Genomic DNA, 20,963 nt, shown 5'->3' on the forward strand with positions numbered 1-20,963 from the left:
TTAGAAATATTCCTAATCCAGGTGACAGTGTTAATGCAAGTATCAAATTTATAATTATTTTCCAATGCATATTTGTTGTTTAAGATTTTAAATTGTCTGTCATACCTCCTGCCACTTCATTTGATTAACTTTTACCCAGGAGAATCTATAAAATCTAAAAGGATATCTTTAACTAAAGATGATACTGTACCTTTTTGGCACTCATTCTCACTGAAAGCTTCAGCTCAATGGAATGCCCTGCCTGATGCCATTAAGAACTCCAGCTCTTTGACCAGCTTTAAAAACAGACTGAAATATTTGGCGAAAGACTCAGACTAATATAAACTGATGTCTGTTTTTTCCTTGTGTCGCGCTTATGAGTGTATTGATATTGTTTGTTCGCTTTGCAATTTACTTTTTCTCAAACATTTTTGCTATTTTATGCACGCAACAGACTTCAGATGGAAATTAGCCTTACGCTAACTCTGGTTCAGTGCAGCAGGTAAGTGGTCAGGACTGGTAGTAGAACAAATTTCTCAGTTAACCCAGGGTTTTTCATATGTAAGGGGTGGCATTGACAATATCTGACCAATCACGCTAATATAACTGAGTGGCTGACTTTACAAATGAAGTATAACCTACTATCAGAAAAATATAAAGAGGGTGGAGGATGAAGGACCCAAAGTCACCCAAAGTGATTCGACTCTTTACACTCAGTGCACACGCAAGCGATAATTCTTGTAGCCTGACGCTTTCTGGCTTTTAAGCCAGGCTCCTGATTCCTGCTTACAGCTCAGCACATAGGTCCTGGTGTCTACTGAAATAGAAGAGGCAAAATCACACAATTACTGCCAGATGTGTCCTGACCAGCCTCCCCTGGCACTGCCCCCTGAACCTGCCATTCCACCCCTCCCCTGCAGCTGACACACAGACCATAAATGAGTAATAAAAAATAAAAGTAGCACAGCTGCTGCAGATAAATCAGTGGTGTGAGAGGAAGAGCACTGTACAGTAGATCAGTGGTAAAACTGTGCTTTGTTTTCATTATTAATAAAATGTTATCTCTTTGAAGGCATGAAGGAAAGCTGACAAAAATGCCAATTGTGTGAGTTAACTGACTTATCATAACGTCACCTTCAATACATGGGAGAATAAGATGGTTTATAATTTAGTATTTTGTTAAATTATCATTATTTATTTGTATTCTTATTGTTATTATTTGAAATTTTACCTGCGTTAGTCTCTGTTAGCCAATCTTAATGAAAGTTTATTTCAAGTGGATCTAACATTGTTAGACTCAGACTCATGCCCCATAGGTATTCATGCACCTCATGACCTCATGACTTAGGTTTCCAGAAACCTCACATTAGTTGGCATAATGCAAGCTTATAATGAGCTGCTGTTGTTGTCACCTGTCTGGAGATGGGAGAGTCACATGTCTAATCTGGGGAGTAAATTAGTTTTTGGGTTTTTTTGCATATTTTGATTTCAATGAAGGAGATGACGGTTGAAGTAAAGAAGATGGCATTCTGTCTACATCTGACCCTGAAAAAGGATAAGCAACAGAGAATGGATAGATGTATATTGACTTCTGATTTTTATCTATAGTTGCTGTGATTGCTATTATCTTTTGATTAAGTTTTAATGTTTTGATGAAACAGCTAAGAGAAAAAGAAAGGATAAAAAGCAACAAAAAAAACCCCAGTTCAGACACAGAGTGATATTTAAAACCAGTTCTAGATAGGTAAGTAAACAGCTTAACAGATACTTGTTTTACAGAACTTGACTTTGTCTAAAAATGATTATAAAATCAGAAAAGCAAATTTATATTCAACACACATGAAACAAGAGACTAGCAAAATAAAACAGAAAGTAATGAAACGGGGGGGGGGGCAATTAATGTAATAAATGGAGACTTATCATTAATCCACTTAAAGGTTTTTTCTTGTTAACTATTATTACAAATTAAGAAAGCACAATCTCAGGTCAAAATAAAGTCATGGAAAACAAAACAGGAGCTAAAGGTAGCTAATATTAAACTCTAAAGAACAAAGAACAACTAAGTAAAGAATACAACATTAAACAAAACATAAAACTCAAAACAAAGGATAGGATCCCGACAGTAACACAAGTATGTGCCTCATCATTGACTTACAATGACGAAACAATAGCAGAACGTGTAATAAAGATTCACGTCACATGTACACTTTTTGTTCCTGCATTTGTTTTTTCTTTCCATTGGAACATGCAGAAAGCTTATGAATGAGAGAGAGAAATGCAGTATCATTATCATTACAGGTTATGTTTTTTTGTGATTTCAGGACCTGTAAATATAATCCCTAAATAAATGGCCACATGACAGCTTAAAATAATTTTTCAACCAAATTTAGCACTGAGCAAAATCCTTGTACAAGAAAATAGGCCAAACAAAGGCAAGTCTTAGTTGTGAAAGTGAATCAAAGTCACATGTCCCACATTCTTCTCTTTCTGATCTCTGAGAATGAGAATACTGAGATTCCTCCCAGGATCAGAACTGTAGACCGCAGTGGTAAAAGTAACAATGACCTCAAAAATATGAAGGAGAAAATGTTTTTAAAAATGTTGGGTGTGCTGCAGTATAATGTAACACCTGAGAAAGGTACACAGCATGCTAAATCTGGGTGGCAGATATTGACTAGAAAAAAAAAGGAGAAATGTTATTACATTTCATCTTCTTGTCTTTTAAATTATTGCATTTTTGTAGAATTCTTTATGTCACACTGTGAACTGAGCTCCTCTGATGTCCAGTTCTCCCAGCAGACTATAATCTTACTATATAATTATCTAAAAACAGCTGCGTGTAGATGCTGAAAAGGATAGTTTTCCCCCCCTTTTCATTATCCACAAACTAACAGAGTGCAAACCCTCAATGTGTTCTGAAATGTGTCACCAGCTGTCTCACCACATTCTAGCCCACCTGCGATTTCACTCAGTTGTTGTGACTGACAGGTATTTGTGAGCCGTTTAGACAAATCAAATATCTTGCAGAAGTCTCACCACTTCTAGATGTTCTGTGATGTGGCAAATAATCCTTTTTCACTAAGGAAGCGCCATAATCATCTGTCAACACCTGTATGTTTTCAGTCAAAGGTTCTTTCTGCTTCTCATCATTGACAGTGAAATGAAGATATGGTAGTTTATCTCAGTCCTACACCCTACCCACAAGTCAATCCTCTGCTTGTCGGCTGTCGTGCTGGGCTAGAAGTTTATGCAAAGTCTACTGTGGCAAGCAAAGTGTGATAAATAAACTGTCTTGTTAAGAGAGTGCTTGCTGCAAACAAAGATAAAGGCAAGGCAGGTTCACACTTGCTGTAATGACAAGCATATATATATATAAAAAGCAAAATTGTAATTACAAATGTGTAGATTTTCTTTTAAAAACGGATTTACAGAATCATTCAATATGATATATACACAAAATTCTTCCAGAGATTTATGCTGACCTTAAAGCTCTTAAGGTCCTGTTGATCTTGTACAGTTCTAGGCATTCCAAGATCCATGTGTGGGGCACTGAGTCACAGGCTTTTTTGTAGTGAATCCAAGCAGTGCACAGGCTGGTGAGTCTGGTCTTATAATTTTGGGTGACTGTATCTACACTGAAAAAAATAATCAGTGGGATAAACATAAAAAATTATTCTAAGCGGTTGCACGAAATTAAGTTATGTTTGGTTAACTTTAGTTTTTTATGTTATACCTGCACACATTTTTCTGGTAACACGAACATGACTTTATGTTGTTGTTATGTTTTTCATTCCGGTCAAATATTTATAGAAACCACTTGTTTATCAGACATGAACTTTTTGTGTTAATTGTATTGGACTACTCTATGTGTTATATTGACAAGATTATTTTATGGTAAGCTTATTTTATTTTATAACAAATTTCTAATATATAATCTAATATATAATTGAGTGTTCAATAAATAAAACTAAATTAAGGCTGATCTTACTGTATACACTGTAAAGTCAAAGGCGCTTGCAAAGAAAAGCGTCTGGACTTCTTTAAGTTGCTTGAAGAAGTCCAGACGCTTTTCTTTGCAAGCGCCTTTGACTACGATGACCTGGATGACTGAGAACCTTCACAGACATATGCACTGTACACTTTCTCTCAATCAAAGAAATAAGCAAAACATTTTTGAAAAATGACCTGTATTTTTGAAAATACTACACATTTTTAACAATGGACTTTCAATTCAGGCTTCCAAAATATACATGAGTCATATTTGTACAATGCATCTCTTGAAAAACATTCCACAACATTCCTCAAAGTTATCTGCTGTAACCTGAATTCAACATTGTGGGGCCTTATGACATCGCGCTTATGTAAAAAATAGTTTTTTAAATGTAAGAGCCATAAGGTAATATGGCAACAGGGGTGTAATTATTAAAATGACACAAAGAAGAGACTTAAAATAACATTATAACCCACAGGCACACAACCAAGAGACCTAAACTGATTAGTATTGGCTTGCTTCTATCACTAAACATCACAACCACTAATACTACACGATGTCTGTTTGTAGTGGTGCACCTTGGGAAAAAAATTGCAAACTGGAGAAATTGGTGCAAGGCACCATTTCCATTGAGAAAAATGGACATTCAAAGTTAGAATTTTTTTTTTTTTTAAAAGACCCATGGCTTGAAAAGTGAAAACTGCAGTAATAAAGGCCCCAAGTTGAAAAGTGCCAGAAAAATAAGTTTCACTATGTACTGCAACTTTACCAGTGCTGGCTTAAAAGAAAGGATGGTACATATTCGAAGAGGTAAACATGTTGTTCCCACATCATAACTGGAAAACTGTTCAATCGTACAGTCTGGTCCTGAAAACCTGGGCCTTCTTTGAAAGGCTGTTCCGTTTGAGCTCCATAACCAGTTTCTATAATACCTCGAAGGTATACTTTTCCAGTGGGTAGGTGAGGTTCAAAGTGTACATTAGTCCAAACAGCATTGCAGCTGCTAGGGTATAGTAATCTAAATCCTGCCAGACTCTCTGGCCTTCAAGGACTATCCCGATGTCCTCAGGACTGCCATTGGCATCTCTTGACTTTATGATGTAAATTCCCATGGTTGTTTCCTTATTAGATCGTTGGATAATGGCTTCATCTGTGGCCTAGAAAATGCAGAATTCCAAAATCTAATTAAACAGAACACTGGTCAAAGAACATTATACCAAATCTTATTTTAATCTGTGTCACTATTCCAAAAAATGTTAACACTAACACATTAGGTGAACAAAAATGGATTCATTACAGCATGCGATTTGAGTCCTCAGAATGCTTAAAAAGGTAATGCATTTCTGAAGTGAAATCTCCATGCAAAGAAGCAGAATACTGTCAGAGCATAGAGAGGTGTTCAACTATGAACTCCACACATAGTTCTAATGCAGGTAAAAGGAAAAAAAAAAAAAAAAAAAAAAAAAAAAAAACGCACCCATGGTAAATTGTGAAAATCCCCGGTGATTTTCAACATACTCCTGGCATAGAGTGACAAGCAGCATTTTGTTAAAATTATTATTTCCCCTAAAGTGTATACACAAATTATTTTTTTTTCTTACCTGGGCCGTGGGCTCCAGAATGTTCTGCAGTCTTCTTCCTATTTGTCCTCCTCGCCTTTTGAAGACCTTTATTAGTTTGTCAGATAGCACATCTATCTGCGAGAGTAATCTGGACTGCAGTGGCATGGCGGTAATACGCTTAAACTCTGCATTTATCTAAAAAGAGAAGTTGTCAAAAAATGCTGTCAAATCTCAAATCTCACAAGGTTACATCCACACAAAGTTGTTATTTTTTGTCATATTACTATTTATTAGCTATGGGTCCCATGTTGCTGAGCAGTTCCATAGTTGCCCTTACTTCCATACCAGCCAAAGCCTGTTTGCAACCACAGCAGTTGCCTCCTTCTGGCCATTTTGCAGTTCTGCCAAATGACCCAGAAACTACATCTATTATTGTCATATACACATCAAGGTCTTTCATTAATACTTAGTTAAATTTGTTAATTTGACCTTTCCAGAAAATTTACCTTACAGAATGTGACATAACATATGCAAATCTTCACCCCCCCCAACACACACACACACACACACACACACACGGCAAACTAGCTTATTTAACTGTTTAACTAAAACATTTTAGGTACAACCAGTTAACTAAATGGACACAAGTTTGTTAGTCTGTATTCACTGAGAAAAAACAAGCGAATGTGATTGGGCACACACTGAAAAAAAGCTAATGCACATAATATTGTCCCGCAGCTTAAGCTAGCATTATCGTTAGTTAACTTAAGGAATTACTTGTTTTTTCCATTATGTTGCTCAACAGCAATTCATGAGAAAAACTTCCCCATATAATGGATGTTCTCTTCGTTTCCTCTCAAACATGTAGTTTTCAGTTTACCTCGACAAAGTAAAGCTCAGCGCCAAATGTAAACGAAGCGAAGACAAAAAATGGCGGACTGCCACAGTGAATTTTCCCTCGCAGAACACACCTTGGGGGTGGAGTTTCAACAGAAAACATAACTATTTTCTGTTATTTTGATAAACTGAACATCCTTCTAAAACAAGTGAAAGGCGTGAGACTTAATTATGTTTAGACCAAAAAGATAAATGATGTCACGGCTGCCGAGGCGAGCCGTGTGGAGTTAGAAGAAGGACCCAAGATGCAGGCAGTGGATAAGATGCCGGTGAGTTTATTTATACAGGGGTGAGAAGGCAAACAGGCAAGAGGGAAGACAAAACTAAAGACCTGAACTGGGAAAGCTAAATGACAAACCTGAGATGATACAAAAGGGGATGAGAGGCAGAGAGACGAGCTGGACACCGAGTAACACAGACTGACACGGAGGAACACAGACGAACCGGCAACAGGCAGAAGAACACACAGGGCTTAAATACAGACACCAGTAATCAGGGGATGAGAGACAGGATGGCAACACAGCTGGGAGGAATCTGAGCTGACGGGACAGGGGAAACGTAAACTGAGCACACTCACATATGACACAGACCTTCACAATAAAACAGGAAACTCAGACACATGGAACCAGACAAGACATTGAACTAAACAGACAGATTCACAAACAGATGGGGTGACACCATAGACAGACAGATACAGACGCGGACTCAGAGGCAGACTGAATATAACACATAGAACTTAAACAATCATCATCAAGAAAATGATAACGAACTAAAAGCGCTGGGTCACCGACCCAGGACCATGACAAATGATTCATGTTGGATATATTTACTGTATTTTTACTAATTTAACAACCTCATCATTGCATTAGTCGCTTTATGCTATAGCATTACGCTTACATTAGCTTGAAGCTCAAGGTCGTCATTTTATTTAATTTATTTTTCTGGGCTTACAAACAGGACACACAACATTTAGATAACCGTTACACTGAATCTTGGGTCTGTGTTGAGTCTTCCAGCTGCTGACTACAGAAGCTAGATTGACCTTTCAGCATGTTTATAGCGGCTGTGGCTATGTGCTGGTAATGTTACCGTGTGTGAGCAGTCACATTGGCAGCAGACATGTTTCAACAAACTAGTCATATCCCGGCCCTACATTAGCTTGTTTAATGGTTAAGACACTGCAGGTACCACCACTTACTACAGACACCGATGCAAGTTTGTAATAGTCTGTTAATTTAGACTGAAAGAATATAGAAAACAATATTAACTCACATTATATATGTTAATTACTAATTTGCTTATCGCATAATTTCGGTTACCATTAGCTAACTGGAGCCTAACATTGGCCTTTCATGGTTTTCGATAAATAGCCCACATACCTGTAAAATAACAACACCTCAGTAAAATTCCACATATATAAAGGGTCTACACTCTTTCTCACTGGTGTATTAGCTTTAAAATCTTATTTACCTTCAAGTTTAAAACTCCAGATGGTAGTAGATTTTCCAAAGCGAGAGAAAAAAATGGCGGACAGTGCAGCTGATTTTTCCTTTCCAGGGGGCGGAGCTTGAGGATAAAACACAACTAACTTGTTTCTTTTCAACATGATTTGTTCTAAAAGAATGAATATTCTTAAAGAATATGTGAAAATTAAAAGACAAAAATATGTTTAGATGTGAAATTTAAATTAGTCATGCTGGATATATGAAGTAATTCTATGCAAATTCAACAACCACCCTATTGCATTTTTTTCAGTGTACCAGTAGCTGGTGTTTTGTCCTTGCTGATTCCTTTCTAGGCTTTTCCTTGATGTATTGACCATGTGCCAGTTCATCTGAGCTGCTATGACAAGAGTTTCCATGAGGCATGTTATTGGTCAGTAGTTGGACGTTCTTGAGGTTTAGGACTGTCGTGCCTTCAGTTAGCCATTCTGGGTGTGTGTCACCCTTTAGCATCTGGTTCATTTGTGCTGCCAGACGCTCATGGAGTGCAGTTAGCTTTTTTTAGCCAGTAGGCATGAACCATGTCAGGATCTGGTGCTGTCCAACTCTTCATATGGTTACTGGATGGTTACTGGATCCTATTCAGGGAGTTTCATATGGTCTAAATACTAAGAAAAAGATCATATGTGTGTTATGACTGACAATGACAAGAAAGCATGAAATAATAAAATGTAAAGAAATAAGAACTGAGGGAATCATAAATAAAACACAAAAAACATAAAAAAGTATAAAAACCACTCACCCATATTTATAATATTCATAAAGACATATAAGACATATACAGAAAAATAGACGTTATATGCATATTTAAATTGCACAACAAAAATAAATAAATAATAATTACTGTAGGATCCCAAAGAATGGTGGTGGTTCTGTTAAGGTATTGGTGTCTGTCAAAGTTTTCAAGTTGTGGGAACCTTTCAAACTATAAAAAGATGGAATAGAGATGGACTGGTAACGGAAAAACAGAACATTTTACTTTGCTGAAGTAGGAAGCTCAACGCACAGCCTCACTCCTTCTTTACTTTAGGCCTACTTTAATTCCTCAAGAGTGGTTAGGCAGAAAGCTTTTGGTCTGGTTATAAACAGACTAGGAAAGATCTTAGTCCACTAACTTAGTGGATCAACAAGCTGTGGATATAGAACGGATTTGATCCATTTATGGAACTTTATGTTATAGGTTATTCAAACAATAAACACAGCAGTTAACACAAAATAAAGATAAATGTTAAATACATGAAAACAATATTTAAGCACCTCAACAGAAAAAACAAACGAGCTGAATACAGGACAGAAACAGGAAATACCAAAATGAAACTAACATCATTAGTGCAGTGGGGTTTTGGGTTTATTTATTGAATAAATGCTTGCTATTATATTATTTATCTACAGCAGATATAGATTAAGAACAAATGAAAGCGCATCTCAGTGAGGCTACATATTTAAGAGAGGAAAAAAGGTCACCACTAACACCAGGTTGGTTTCATATAAAAGTCCCATAAGTTGAATTAAAATAAATGTAATAGTGGATGAGGTTTTATTGTGTAAATGTAGCTAAACCAGAAGATATTTACAATATGTACTTGCCAGTACATATTTATTTGATTTCAATTTTTTTCCAGTTTGAGCTTGAATGGCAGTTACTGAATGTTTGCAACATTGTGAGTTCTCCTGTTTCTGTGTGTCATTATTTAAATTATAATCTGATATCAAAGATTTATATAGATCAGATTACTATTGCATCTGTTTCATTTTATTTTCTCCAGCAGAGTAATAAACCATTACTGGGACACAGCATTTGTAAAGGTTACACCGGCATGTGGCTTGGGGAATGTCTAAAATTGGCATTGGGTAATTAATTGAAAGATGACCAAATGTGAGTTTCCAGTGGCTGGGATGATTGGAATGAACACAAATTGATGCCTCTGTCACTCCTGCTTAGCATTTTAACACAGATAGAATAATGGCAGTGGAACAGAAAAGCAGCTGGGATTTAGGATCTCTTATTTTCAATATACAACAGACTATCACTACATTTTACTTGTTAACACTGAATACTAAATCATTCAGTTTATTTATTTCTGAGTCTGGGTACTACTGAACAGGTAGAGACACATGGTGCAAGGACAGCAACAAATTAATATAAACATTGCCTGCCACTAGGTTATTTGGAAGGGAGAATTTTTTATTATAAAATGGCTATAAAGTAAGAAATTATCATGGATGATATTTAATAACATATGAAAAACCTGTTAAAGCAAACTTAAAAAGTGTGTGACTATTATCTGGAAACAACTGCACTCAGAAAAATAAAGGTGCTAACTGGAACCAAAAGTGGTTCTTTCTCTCTGATGCCATAGAAGAACCTTTTTTGGTGCCACAAAGAACCTTTCAAACAATGGTTCTTTGAAGAACCATTTCTTTCAGTGGTTCATTGAAGAACCTTTAAAGGTGCTCCAAAGAACCATCAAGAAATGGTTCTTTGGGGCACCTTTAATGATTTTTCAAAGAACCTTTTTAAAAATGGTTCTTTAAAGAATCATTTTTAAAAAGGTCCTTCAAATGGTTCTTTAAAAGAACCATTTTAAAGAACCTTTTTTGAGTGGTTCTTTAAAAAACCATTTTAAATCTTTCAAAATAAAATGCATCATAAATTGAATTTGAGTAGGGTAAAATAAATACAAGCACAGCATAGACATATATTAATGGTTTATTGTCATTTTGTAGTTACCAAAAGACAAAAAGGCATTTTAACCCTCAGCACAACATCACTACTAATACATGTCACATATTAGTGTTTTAAACAGTAATATTTAAACATATTTGCTATACTATATATATATATATATATATATATATATATATATATATATATATATATATATACAGATAACACAACAAATAATACATGTATTGTTTAATTAAGAAAACATCAGAAAGTGATAAAACACATTAGAAATAGCAATAGCTTCATAACAGACCAATAAATCAACACAATTTCATCAGCAGATGTTTGCATGTTCAGTAAAAATATTTCAACAACAAGTTTATGATTACAATGATCAATGAACTTCAGCCTTACGCTATGTAATGTACGTTTCATGTTGTACTCATGGTCCTTTGTTAGTCCAGTTTAGGATAATGTCTCTGACGTATGTTTCATATCAAACATATGTCATATCAAAACAAGCCCACACCTGCAGTTTTTCACTGGTGTTTCCTGTCAGCTGGTCAACCTCACTCAGGTGGACATCCATATCAGCCAACCAAATGACAAGTTCCTCCCTTTTTGCTTCAAATCCCTCCCACTCTGAGACAAGGAGCTGAAAGAGAGAGAAAAGAGTCAATTATAAAGAAGAGAGAAAAGTGAAACCCTCCTCAGAAGGTCTGACTCGCATACCTGCAATTGACCTGTGATGGACTGCAGTTTGGCGTTCACGTCATCCCTCGTCGATGCCAACAGCCGAGTCTGCAGGGTGCCCTGGAAGAGCTGAGTTAATGTTCGACTCGTCCTGGTCAGGCTCTCCAGCTGGATGATCCGAGGTCTCCCCTCTCACCGCTGCCTCTGAACACAGAAACACAAATTGCATCTGGAGCAGGAGGTGCAGATTTTTTTTGCTATTCTTTTCTAAATCCAGGCTAGATCACGTGGAGGTATTTGGAAAACCTTTTTGGCCAGCGGAGGACTGTTGTCTTGCAGAAAGTCAAATCAAACATATGCGATACACAATCAATTCACAAGAACACATTATAAAAAATAAGTCCAGTTCTTGCCTGATTTCAAGTGAATTCTGCATCAAAACAGGGTGACAGAAGTAAAACGAGTGCACAAAGCCTCACTTTGTACAAGCCTGCTATTACAGTTCTCCTCTATGCAGACGACTTTCCTGTTTTCAAGGCACAACTTGCATCTGCTGTACGAATCTTATGGATACACACTAAATGAAACAATAGTGTGCATGACTCCAGATTCTGAGCCCTCATCCTAATAGGGTTCCAACATAGCAACAGCAATAAAGCAAATGTTGAGGCTTCAAAATACAAAGTCCATAAACCAATGGCTGACATGGGTTTTATCATAAAGGTGATAAATATACAGATTTCAGTCTGTCTTAGAGATTTGATGTTCATTTACCTGCAGATGCACTATACGTGCCTGCTCCATGGTTTTTCCACAACATTTTGCACATCACTATTAAATACAGGAAGTAGGTGAACTAAAACAAGTCATCGTTCTTTGTGAGAGGACCATATTAATGAAACAAGCCTCAATGACATCATAGGGATCCCTACAGATGCTCCTGCTGCTTCTCTTCCTGCTCATCCTAAGCTTCCTTCTCCTTGTCCTCGCCTTCCATCCAATTGCAATTCAACCTAATTGTGTTTCTCCCCCTCCTCTTCCTCATTTTGTTGGAGCTGTGAACACAATGTGAATCTGGATTAATTTGTGCAAACAATTAAAATCTACAGCTTTTTGGTCAGAGGTGCTCTTGTGATTTAAGCCGGGTAGAGTAGATTTATGTGTTGATGGTGCCTGCTTCAGCTCTGGCTGCTGAGTGATATTTACACCCTGGCTGGATTACAAACTTTAACCATGTGCTGAACTTTGGCCCAGCGTTGATACCTCTTGTTAGTATAACGACCTCTTCTTAGCTTGTATGTATGATGTATGATGGTGGATAAATGAAATATACAAAAAAATTAACTATATTACAAAAGAACATCTATCTTGGAAACATCAAATGACCGGAGCATAACTTGTCAACTAGTCCAAAACTAAGTTATGCAGGAACAGTCAAAGACACACCTTCTCATGTCACATTTCTATTCATTTCTATATAATTCGATTAGACAATAAAGAGTCATTTAATCTAATTATTCATTCAAAACTCTTATGCATAGCTGTATTTTATACAGCTCATGCAGAATTAAAAGTACAGGTTCATGTGAGTATTTAATGTACGGCTCAGATCTACAGAATTTCAGAGTTTCTAGAGCAGACACAGAGCTCACGTCACAACAGGCTTCAGGCGCCATTTTAGTGACTTTAACAATATATTAAATTTTAATTTCAGTCTAGCTGACATTAGGTTGTGTACGCAGCATGCAATTGAACCACGTATTTTAGAAGCCAAAGGTTCAAATTAGCTAAGAGCACCTTCACTTAATTATAACAGTGGTTTTGTTAAGAAAACAGTTGGATACTAAATTGCGCTGAACGGCTAACGTATCTAGCTAATCGCTACTGTTAGCACAACATCAACAGCAAGCTACAATGACGAGTAACAAAAACAAAACCGTAATAAGGTTTTAATGAAAATGTTTTACCTTTTCTAACAGTCCCAGAATCCACAGCTTCAAAGTCCAGCAGGTACTGAAGACTGTTATCCGTTTCGCTGTCACCGTCCGTGAGTTTTTTTCCCGAAAGGTCAAGGCTCGCCGCTTGCGCACTCTGTCTGCGCATGCGCATCCCAACGACCGACCCCCTCCGTCTGCTCCCGGGAGGTTACAGTATGACGTGTTCTGACGTCACTCTCTCTCTCCCTGTCATTTATTTGGCTCGAAACACATATTAACAAATTGCTCAGTGATGAACAACTACTCAGATCATTTACCTAAGCAGTGCGCTTTGTCAAAACGAAGTGTGTTCATTACACTGACATTCTGTTCTGCAATTGTTATTTACTTGTATCTTATAATTTGACTTTACATACTGCTGGGTGGTTTGTAAAGTTTACAATAACTAGTGTTATCATTATGCTATATTTTCAAAAATATATAATAATCTCAAAAGTAATGCCTTGGAGTAGAAAATAGTAATGCTTTATTAAAATTTAAAACTAAAGTACAGTATTTGAATGTGTGTATTGTGTCTACTGTCTGTTAACTCACCATATTCATAATGGGTTAGCGGGGTTAGGGGTGCGTGTGTGTTTGGGGGGGGGGGGGGGGGGGGGGGGTGTTAGGGTCTATAGGCTTTGGCCCCCACCCCTGCCACCAGTATATTTTTAAGCAAATATTTCTAATTTTTCTTTGAATATTCAGTTTCCTACCATCTTCTCTTAAAGGGTAATTGCCAGGTATCCTGCCCTCCCCCTTCGCACACACATGCACACAAAGAAAACACACAGTATAATTCACAGCCTCATTATAGTGAATAAATATTTATGCCATTTACACCATCAAGCTTAGATTGCTAAGGATGAAGAACCTTTTGTTCTTTAAAGAACCATTTGTAATAGCTGAAGAACCATCCACAAAATAAAAAGGTTCTTTGATGTATGATGGTTCTTTAAAGAACCATGAAGACATCTGAAGAACCATTTAAGAACCATAATTTTTCTGAGTGTGTGGTAGATTCTGTGTGATTAGCAGGAAACAGAGCTGCAAAATGCAAAACTGCCTGTTTCTATTTAATAGCATATTAATAACCTTTTAAAACACACTTAACGAATAGTAATGACTACCAAATCAAAATCAAATCAAATCAAATCACTTTTATTGTCACATCACATGTGCAGGCACACTGGCACAGCACATGCGAGTGAAATTCTTGTGTGCGAGCCCCACAAGCAACAGAGATGTGCAAACCCAACAACACAAACAAGCAAAATACAAGAATGGCCAACCTGAAACTAATAAATATATGTACAATATATAATAGTGTATGCATTTCTGGATGTGTATACTAAATATTTTCCTACGTGTGTGTGTGTGTGTGTGTGTGTGTGTGTGTGTGTGTGTGTGTGTGTATACACATTTTTACAAATTAAATAGTAAAAAAAAAAAAATAATAATAATAATAATAATAATAAAATATATAAAATATACAGAGTTGAATATGTGCAAAACAAGTGGCATTTATATACAGTGTGGAGTGCATAATGTTGAAGTTCCAGTAGTGAAGCTGAGGTGTCTATGACGTGTTCAGCAGTCTGATGGCCTGGTGGAAGAAGCTGTCTCTCAGTCTGCTGGTACGGGACCGGATGCTGCAGAACCTCCTTCCTGATGGAAGCAGTCTGAACAGTTTATGGCTGGGGTGACTGGAGTCCTTGATGATCCTCCCCGCTTTCCTCAGGTAGCGCTTCCTGTAGATGAAAGTGTTTCCTGTAGGAAACACTTGTAGTAGTTTCTGTGTAATAAGCAGGAATATAATACTATGGTCATGGCAGCTGATTAAAACAAGCTTCGGGAAGTCTGTAATGAACTGGAAACACTTATGTAAAATCTTAATAATTAGGTTTAAAAGAGTAATACATATGAATACATTAGATTTGCACAGGAGTATAGAGCACCCTATTTCACAGCATATTTTATACATGGATGTCCTGTCCAGAACACAAAATAAGATGCCATCCATGTTCTCCTGCTTGTCCAATTCAGGGTTGTGGGGGGGCGCAACAACATCGTTCTTCACTGCCTTCATCATTGATTGACCCCCTAACCATCCAAAGATCCAACCTCTCCTGCAGCAGGTAGCAAGCCATCTGCTTGCATACTGAAAATGGTTAAGTTTTAAAAGAAAAACAATGTTAAAGCAACCATAATTTATTTGGCAGTTCCTTGAGCAACAATTTACAGATACAGACTGTCCTATTGATAAAATGCACCATTATAATTTGTGTATAAAGTAAAATAATGAATTCATCTTTTTCCTTTTCTGCCCGAAACAACATATTGGAATATTTAATGTTTATCAATAGAAATAAACCACTACAAAATTTGCTGGTGGTGGTGGAAATAATAAGGGTATTTCATGACTTTCTTACTTTAATGCAACCTTAGTTTTTAGAACTACTCTAAGTATTATTAGTAGTGCTGTCAGCGTACATTTTGTTAAAATAACGTTAAAGCCATAACCGCATTAAAGCGGCAAATATCCGTTAGCGAGCTATTGTGGATCACCCCGTGCGTGGAGCTGGACGGCACTAACGCGTTAACCGTGATAACGCGAGTTTGCTTTAATAGGCTATTAATATGCTATTAGGTAGAAACAAAGTTTTGCATTTTGCAGCTCTGTTTCATGCTCATTACACAGAAACTATCACAGGTAATTGAGTGGTAATAACTTTGTTCTTTACCCCTATTTACCCCATTATTACATTCTTGTTTCTTCCTTGCTACCATACTATTACCACTTCATTTCCAAGCTATCTTCCCACATTGTTGCCCCCAGTTTTGGGCCCTTATTATCCAATTACATAAATTTCATATTACTCAACTATAACCACTGTTGCTACCATGATATTAATTAGCTATTACATGGTTATTAATTTGGTAATTGCATTGTAATAATGTAAAAATTACCACATTAATAACATATAAATAACCTGTTATTGACCTGTCTCCATTGTTACCATACTATTACTCCTTTATTGTCGAGCTGTAATAGAAAGTGCTTCAAAAATAACCCAAAAACCTGAAGAGACATATCACCCAAATGTAAGAGAGCAATGCAACAACAAGTCACATAAATATATATCACAAATATAAGTTAAAAAACAGTTATGTATACCAGAAGCTGGTATAAAATGAGCCACAGAATAAACGTCAATAACTCCCAACCCTGCTCTTTTTTCTGGCTAAATAGTATACTGGTAAATATAGTATTTTTTATGTATTATTTCTCCATAATCTTATCTAGTCTTATTCATAGTGTTATTCATTGTTTAATCCATAACTCTGTAGTTGTTAAAGCTGGCTGTGTGGCAATGAGAATTAAATTCAAATGCGAGTCTGACAAACAATGGAGAAAATACCAAAAAGGCAACTTCATTGCTGAATTTGACTTTAACTTGAGTATAATATACTTTGTAGAGGTACAGGGGCTGCGTTTGTTCTGATTTAAGATTCTCTTGGAACCTCACAAACGACGGATCCCCTCCAACCTCCAAACACCACAGTCTGTTTCAGAGAGGGCTGCAAGGCTACATAACAATCAGTCCCACAATTAACTGGCCAAAGAACCCAAACAGTCTATTGTATGACTAGTTCAGCTGGCATAACGCATAAAAGAGCCTTAGTTTTAATTTTCTCTGACTTGGGAGAGAGCATGAGGAGAACAGTCCATGTCACTTACCCCAGGGGAACATTTAGGATGCCTGGCATCAGACACTGATGAAGCCACAGATTCTTGCAGAGGTGAGTAGCATCGATGGTGAGAGTGCCACTTTCTCCTCGAAGAGGATGCAAACGTGATAGAGGGTTTAGTGGTGGGAAGTGATATTCAATTTAATTTAGTTAACTTTTATTTATGTAGCACCAAAAACACAACAACAGTCACTTCAAGGTGCTTAGTATTGTAAGGTAAAGACCCTACAATAATACGGAGAAAACCTATCAGACTATCAGACCCCCTATGAGCAAGCACTTTGGCAACAGTGGGAAGGAAAACTCCCTTTTCAACAGGAAGAACCATGCTCCAGGAGGAGCAGCCATTTGCCACGACTGGTTGGGGATGAGGGGAGGAACAAAATACATGCTGTGTAAGAGAGCCAGAGATGAATAATAACTCATAATTAAATGCAGAGTGATGTATTTATTTCAATTCAGTTCAGTTGTATTTATATAGTGCCAATTCATAATGGTTGCCTCAAGGTATTTCCCAAATGTTTCAACTAACATTTTTTATTTCATGCTTATTACAGTATAAAGCAGTTCAATTCAGTTCAACTGAACTGAACTGAATTCAATTATTTCTGGATGTGAAAAATGCATTGCAACTTTCTAACCTGCTGTTCTCAGATGGTTTTATCAGTGCCCCAGGGTATGAATCCATTCAACTTTATCAAAACTGTAGCGTGACACCCCATTAGTTTCCCTCGTGGGGGTCATTAAAGTTTCATCTATGCTAATCTAACCACTTGGTGGCATTTAATGAGAATAAAAAAAAAGTTAAATGGTGTGGCTGTATGACCTTTCTATGGCAAGATGTATATATGGATACAGCTGGCAGAAAGATTTTGTAACACTTTAGTATTATAAGCCCCATCTTGAGAAGGTTAGAAAAGAATGGTTTAACATATCAAATGTTTTGAGGCTAAGTTCAACTCAATTCAATTCAGTTTTATTTATACAGCACCAAATTACAACAACAGTTTCCTCAGTGCACTTTATATTGAAAGCTAAAGATCCTTCAATAACACTAACAAAGCCCAACAATCATATGCCCCCATTTCAGTAAGTGCTTTGGCTGCAGTGGGAAGGAAAAACTCAACTTTAGTAGAATAAGGTTCAGGGAGGGGCACCCATCTGCTGTGAACAGTTGGGGGTGAAGGAAGGACAAAGACACACTGTGGATGAGAGTGTCAGAAATTAATAATAACTAATGATTAAATGCAGAGTGGTGTATAGACACAGAGAGTGAATAAGGTGAATGAAAAAGAAACAGTGCATCATTGGAAGTGCAGAATTCAGGGTTATTTTATGCATATGACATTTTTATTTTATTTTAATTTATTTATTTTTTCATTTTTTATTGTTTTTTTAACTTTATTGCTATGTCTGGTTTTATTACTATGTGCATATTAGTATTGTACAGCACTTTGGTCTACCAGGTGTGTTTTTAAAGTGCTATATAAATAAATAAATGATGATGATGATGATGATGATGATATGTCTTAAGCCTAACCTTAAAAGTAGAGAGGGTATGTGTCCCCCAAATACAAGCTGGGAGCTGGTTCCCTACATCTGGAAGCTAAAGGTTCTGCTCCCCATTCTTCTTTTAAACAGCCTAGGAAACACAAATAAACCTGCAGTCTGAATGGGAAGTGTTCTTGTGGAGACAAAAGACCCAGCATGACCCAGATGCTCCTGATAACTTTTATTTTGTTAACAGTGTTTCACTGTTTTGCACTTTCACTCTCGCACTCCTGCACTTTGCAGTTCTTAGGGCTCTGTGCTCTCTCCCTCTATTGCTACTGAAAAAGAGAATACATGATTAGATGATGCTCACCAGCTGCGAAAACCAGCCTCCCCAGACGCCATACCCTCAATCTGCTGCTCCAGTCCTCCCCTGCACCCGGGTCACCAACCACACCCCCACAGTTCTATTGGGTTGATATGGTATTATAATGTCATTAAGATGAGATGGAGTCTGATTATTCAAGACCATGTATGTGATGATTCAATTTAATTCAATTTAATTTATATAGCGCCAAATCACAACAGTCACCTCAAGGCGTTTTATATTGCACAGTAGATCGTACAATAATAGATACAGAGAAAAACCCAACAATCATATGACCCCCTATGAACAAGCACTTTGGCGACAGTGGGAAGGAAAAACTCCCTTTTACCAGGAAGAAACCTCTGGCAGAACCAGGCTCAGGGAGGGGCGGTCATCTGCAGATGAGATGAGATGAGAGATGAGAAGGTTTTCAAATTTGATTCTGTATATAACATGGAGCCAATAAAAAAAAATGCCAATATAAGAGAAATATGCTCTCTCTTTCTAGTCCCTGTCAGTAATCTTGAACATTACACAATACATTTTGGATTGAGAAGGCTTTTCAGGGAGTTTTTAGGACATCCTGACACTAATGAATTACAGTAGTCCAGTCTAGAAGTAATGAATACATGAAATAGTACTTTAGGATCACTCTGAGATAGTATATTTCTAATTTTAGAGATACTGCACAAACACACAAAAAATAGATAGTCCTACATATTTGTTTAATATGCACATTGAAGGACATATCTTGGTTAAAAAAAAAAAAATACTCCAAGATTCCTCACAGTGTTACCGGAGGCCAAGGTAATGCCAGAGTAGGCATCTGGTTAGATACCATATTTCTAAGATTTTTAGGGCTGAGATACCTCAATTTTATCTGAATTTAGAAGCAGAACATTTGAGGTCATTTTTCTCTTTATGTCTTTGTGTCTTTAAGACATTCCTGTAGTTTATGTAATTGGTGTGTTATACAGGCTTCCCTTAGGCAGTATTATTAGAAGGCATAGCATACATTTTCACTGCTATGCAGATGACACCCAAATCTATCCATGAAGCCAGATAATTGCTTCCCTTAGGCAACAGAATTGGTCCAAGCACGGAAGCTTGTAGAACTCTATAATTAACTTGAAGGCTTGTCTTGTGGCTCAAACCCAAACCCTTAACAAAAGGTGCATAATTTTACAGTACAAATAGCTGTTTAGAACATATATTACTCCTGTAAAACTACAATGTTTTAATCTCAATATGTCTGTATCAAGTGCAGTAAAGAGAAGGGAACCATATTTCATTGTATGTGGGAATGTAAGGTATTGCAAACCTTCTTGACCTAATTTAAAGTTAATAGAACATGTTAGTCGATGCAAAATTGTGCATTTTCCACATTCTCCCTGAACAGTTCATACTCCATGGAAAGAAAAGAAAGCTGTTAAACTTCTGCATGTTACATGCCAAATACATTATTTATTTAAGATGGAAGGATATACATGGACCCCGAATCAATGGATCAAAGAAATGACGTGTAATCTTGCAATGGAAAAGTTGACATTCTTGGCTAAAGAAAAGATTGAAGACTTCTACTGGATCAGGAAACCCTTTTTACAATTTATAACGGATTTGTTTGTACAGAGAATTATGTTGTAACTGATATACATATGTGCTGAGAATATGACACTTTTGGGTGGGTTGGGGTTTTCAGGGTGGGAGGGGTTTTATAAGTTGAAGGCCTAATAAAATGTTCAGAAAAAAAAGAAAGCTCAACACGTTTGTCATTGTCCAGTCTCCACAAGGATTACAAAATGTCCAAACAAATAATAGTCCATTTTTAAATCTTAACTGGAAAAGGCTCACCACTCCCCATCAGGCTGTCTTCACACAAACTTGGACACAGGAACAGTTTGAAAAAAAAAAAACCCACCACCAACAACAACAACAGCAACAGTAGGGGCCAGGTTTCACTAACTGGAAATTGGAGACTGGAGACACAGACACAACAAAGCCAAAATGGTAGGTCACACAGCATTAACTGAGGGACCAAAGCAGTACCCCTTTTCTAACAGAAACCTCCTGGCAATGTAGTCAGG

General features: G+C 36.9%; 2 protein-coding genes across 3 annotated transcripts in view; one reads left to right on the forward strand and one right to left on the reverse strand.

Annotated features, from left to right (window-relative positions):
- The window catches only part of opcml (opioid binding protein/cell adhesion molecule-like), a 449,624-nt gene that overhangs the window by 242,724 nt on the left and 185,937 nt on the right, over positions 1 to 20,963 (forward strand). The window lies entirely within an intron of this gene.
- LOC146565277 (uncharacterized) lies at positions 4,617 to 5,776 on the reverse strand. Its single transcript, XM_085288300.1, has 2 exons — positions 5,572 to 5,776; positions 4,617 to 5,127 (listed from the first exon to the last, which is right to left on the reverse strand). Exons 1-2 carry the CDS (start codon positions 5,695 to 5,697, stop codon positions 4,894 to 4,896), a joined length of 360 nt encoding a protein of 119 aa, XP_085144426.1. The 5' UTR covers positions 5,698 to 5,776; the 3' UTR covers positions 4,617 to 4,893.

The sequence above is a fragment of the Mchenga conophoros genome, linkage group LG10 (assembly GCF_057382185.1).
Source record: "Mchenga conophoros isolate Kocher_MC1m ecotype Shallow Benthic linkage group LG10, M_conophoros_male_GT1.1, whole genome shotgun sequence".
In the NCBI taxonomy this organism is placed as follows: Eukaryota; Metazoa; Chordata; class Actinopteri; order Cichliformes; family Cichlidae; genus Mchenga; species Mchenga conophoros.

Bases quoted from the DNA above. Each gene is read 5' to 3' on its own strand.
- LOC146565277 (XM_085288300.1), bottom strand. From the start codon at position 5,697: ATGCCACTGCAGTCCAGATTACTCTCGCAGATAGATGTGCTATCTGAC. The intron at 5,128-5,571 runs GTAAGAAAAAAA...TGCATTTTCTAG, and splicing joins TTCTGGAGCCCACGGCCCAG to GCCACAGATGAAGCCATTAT.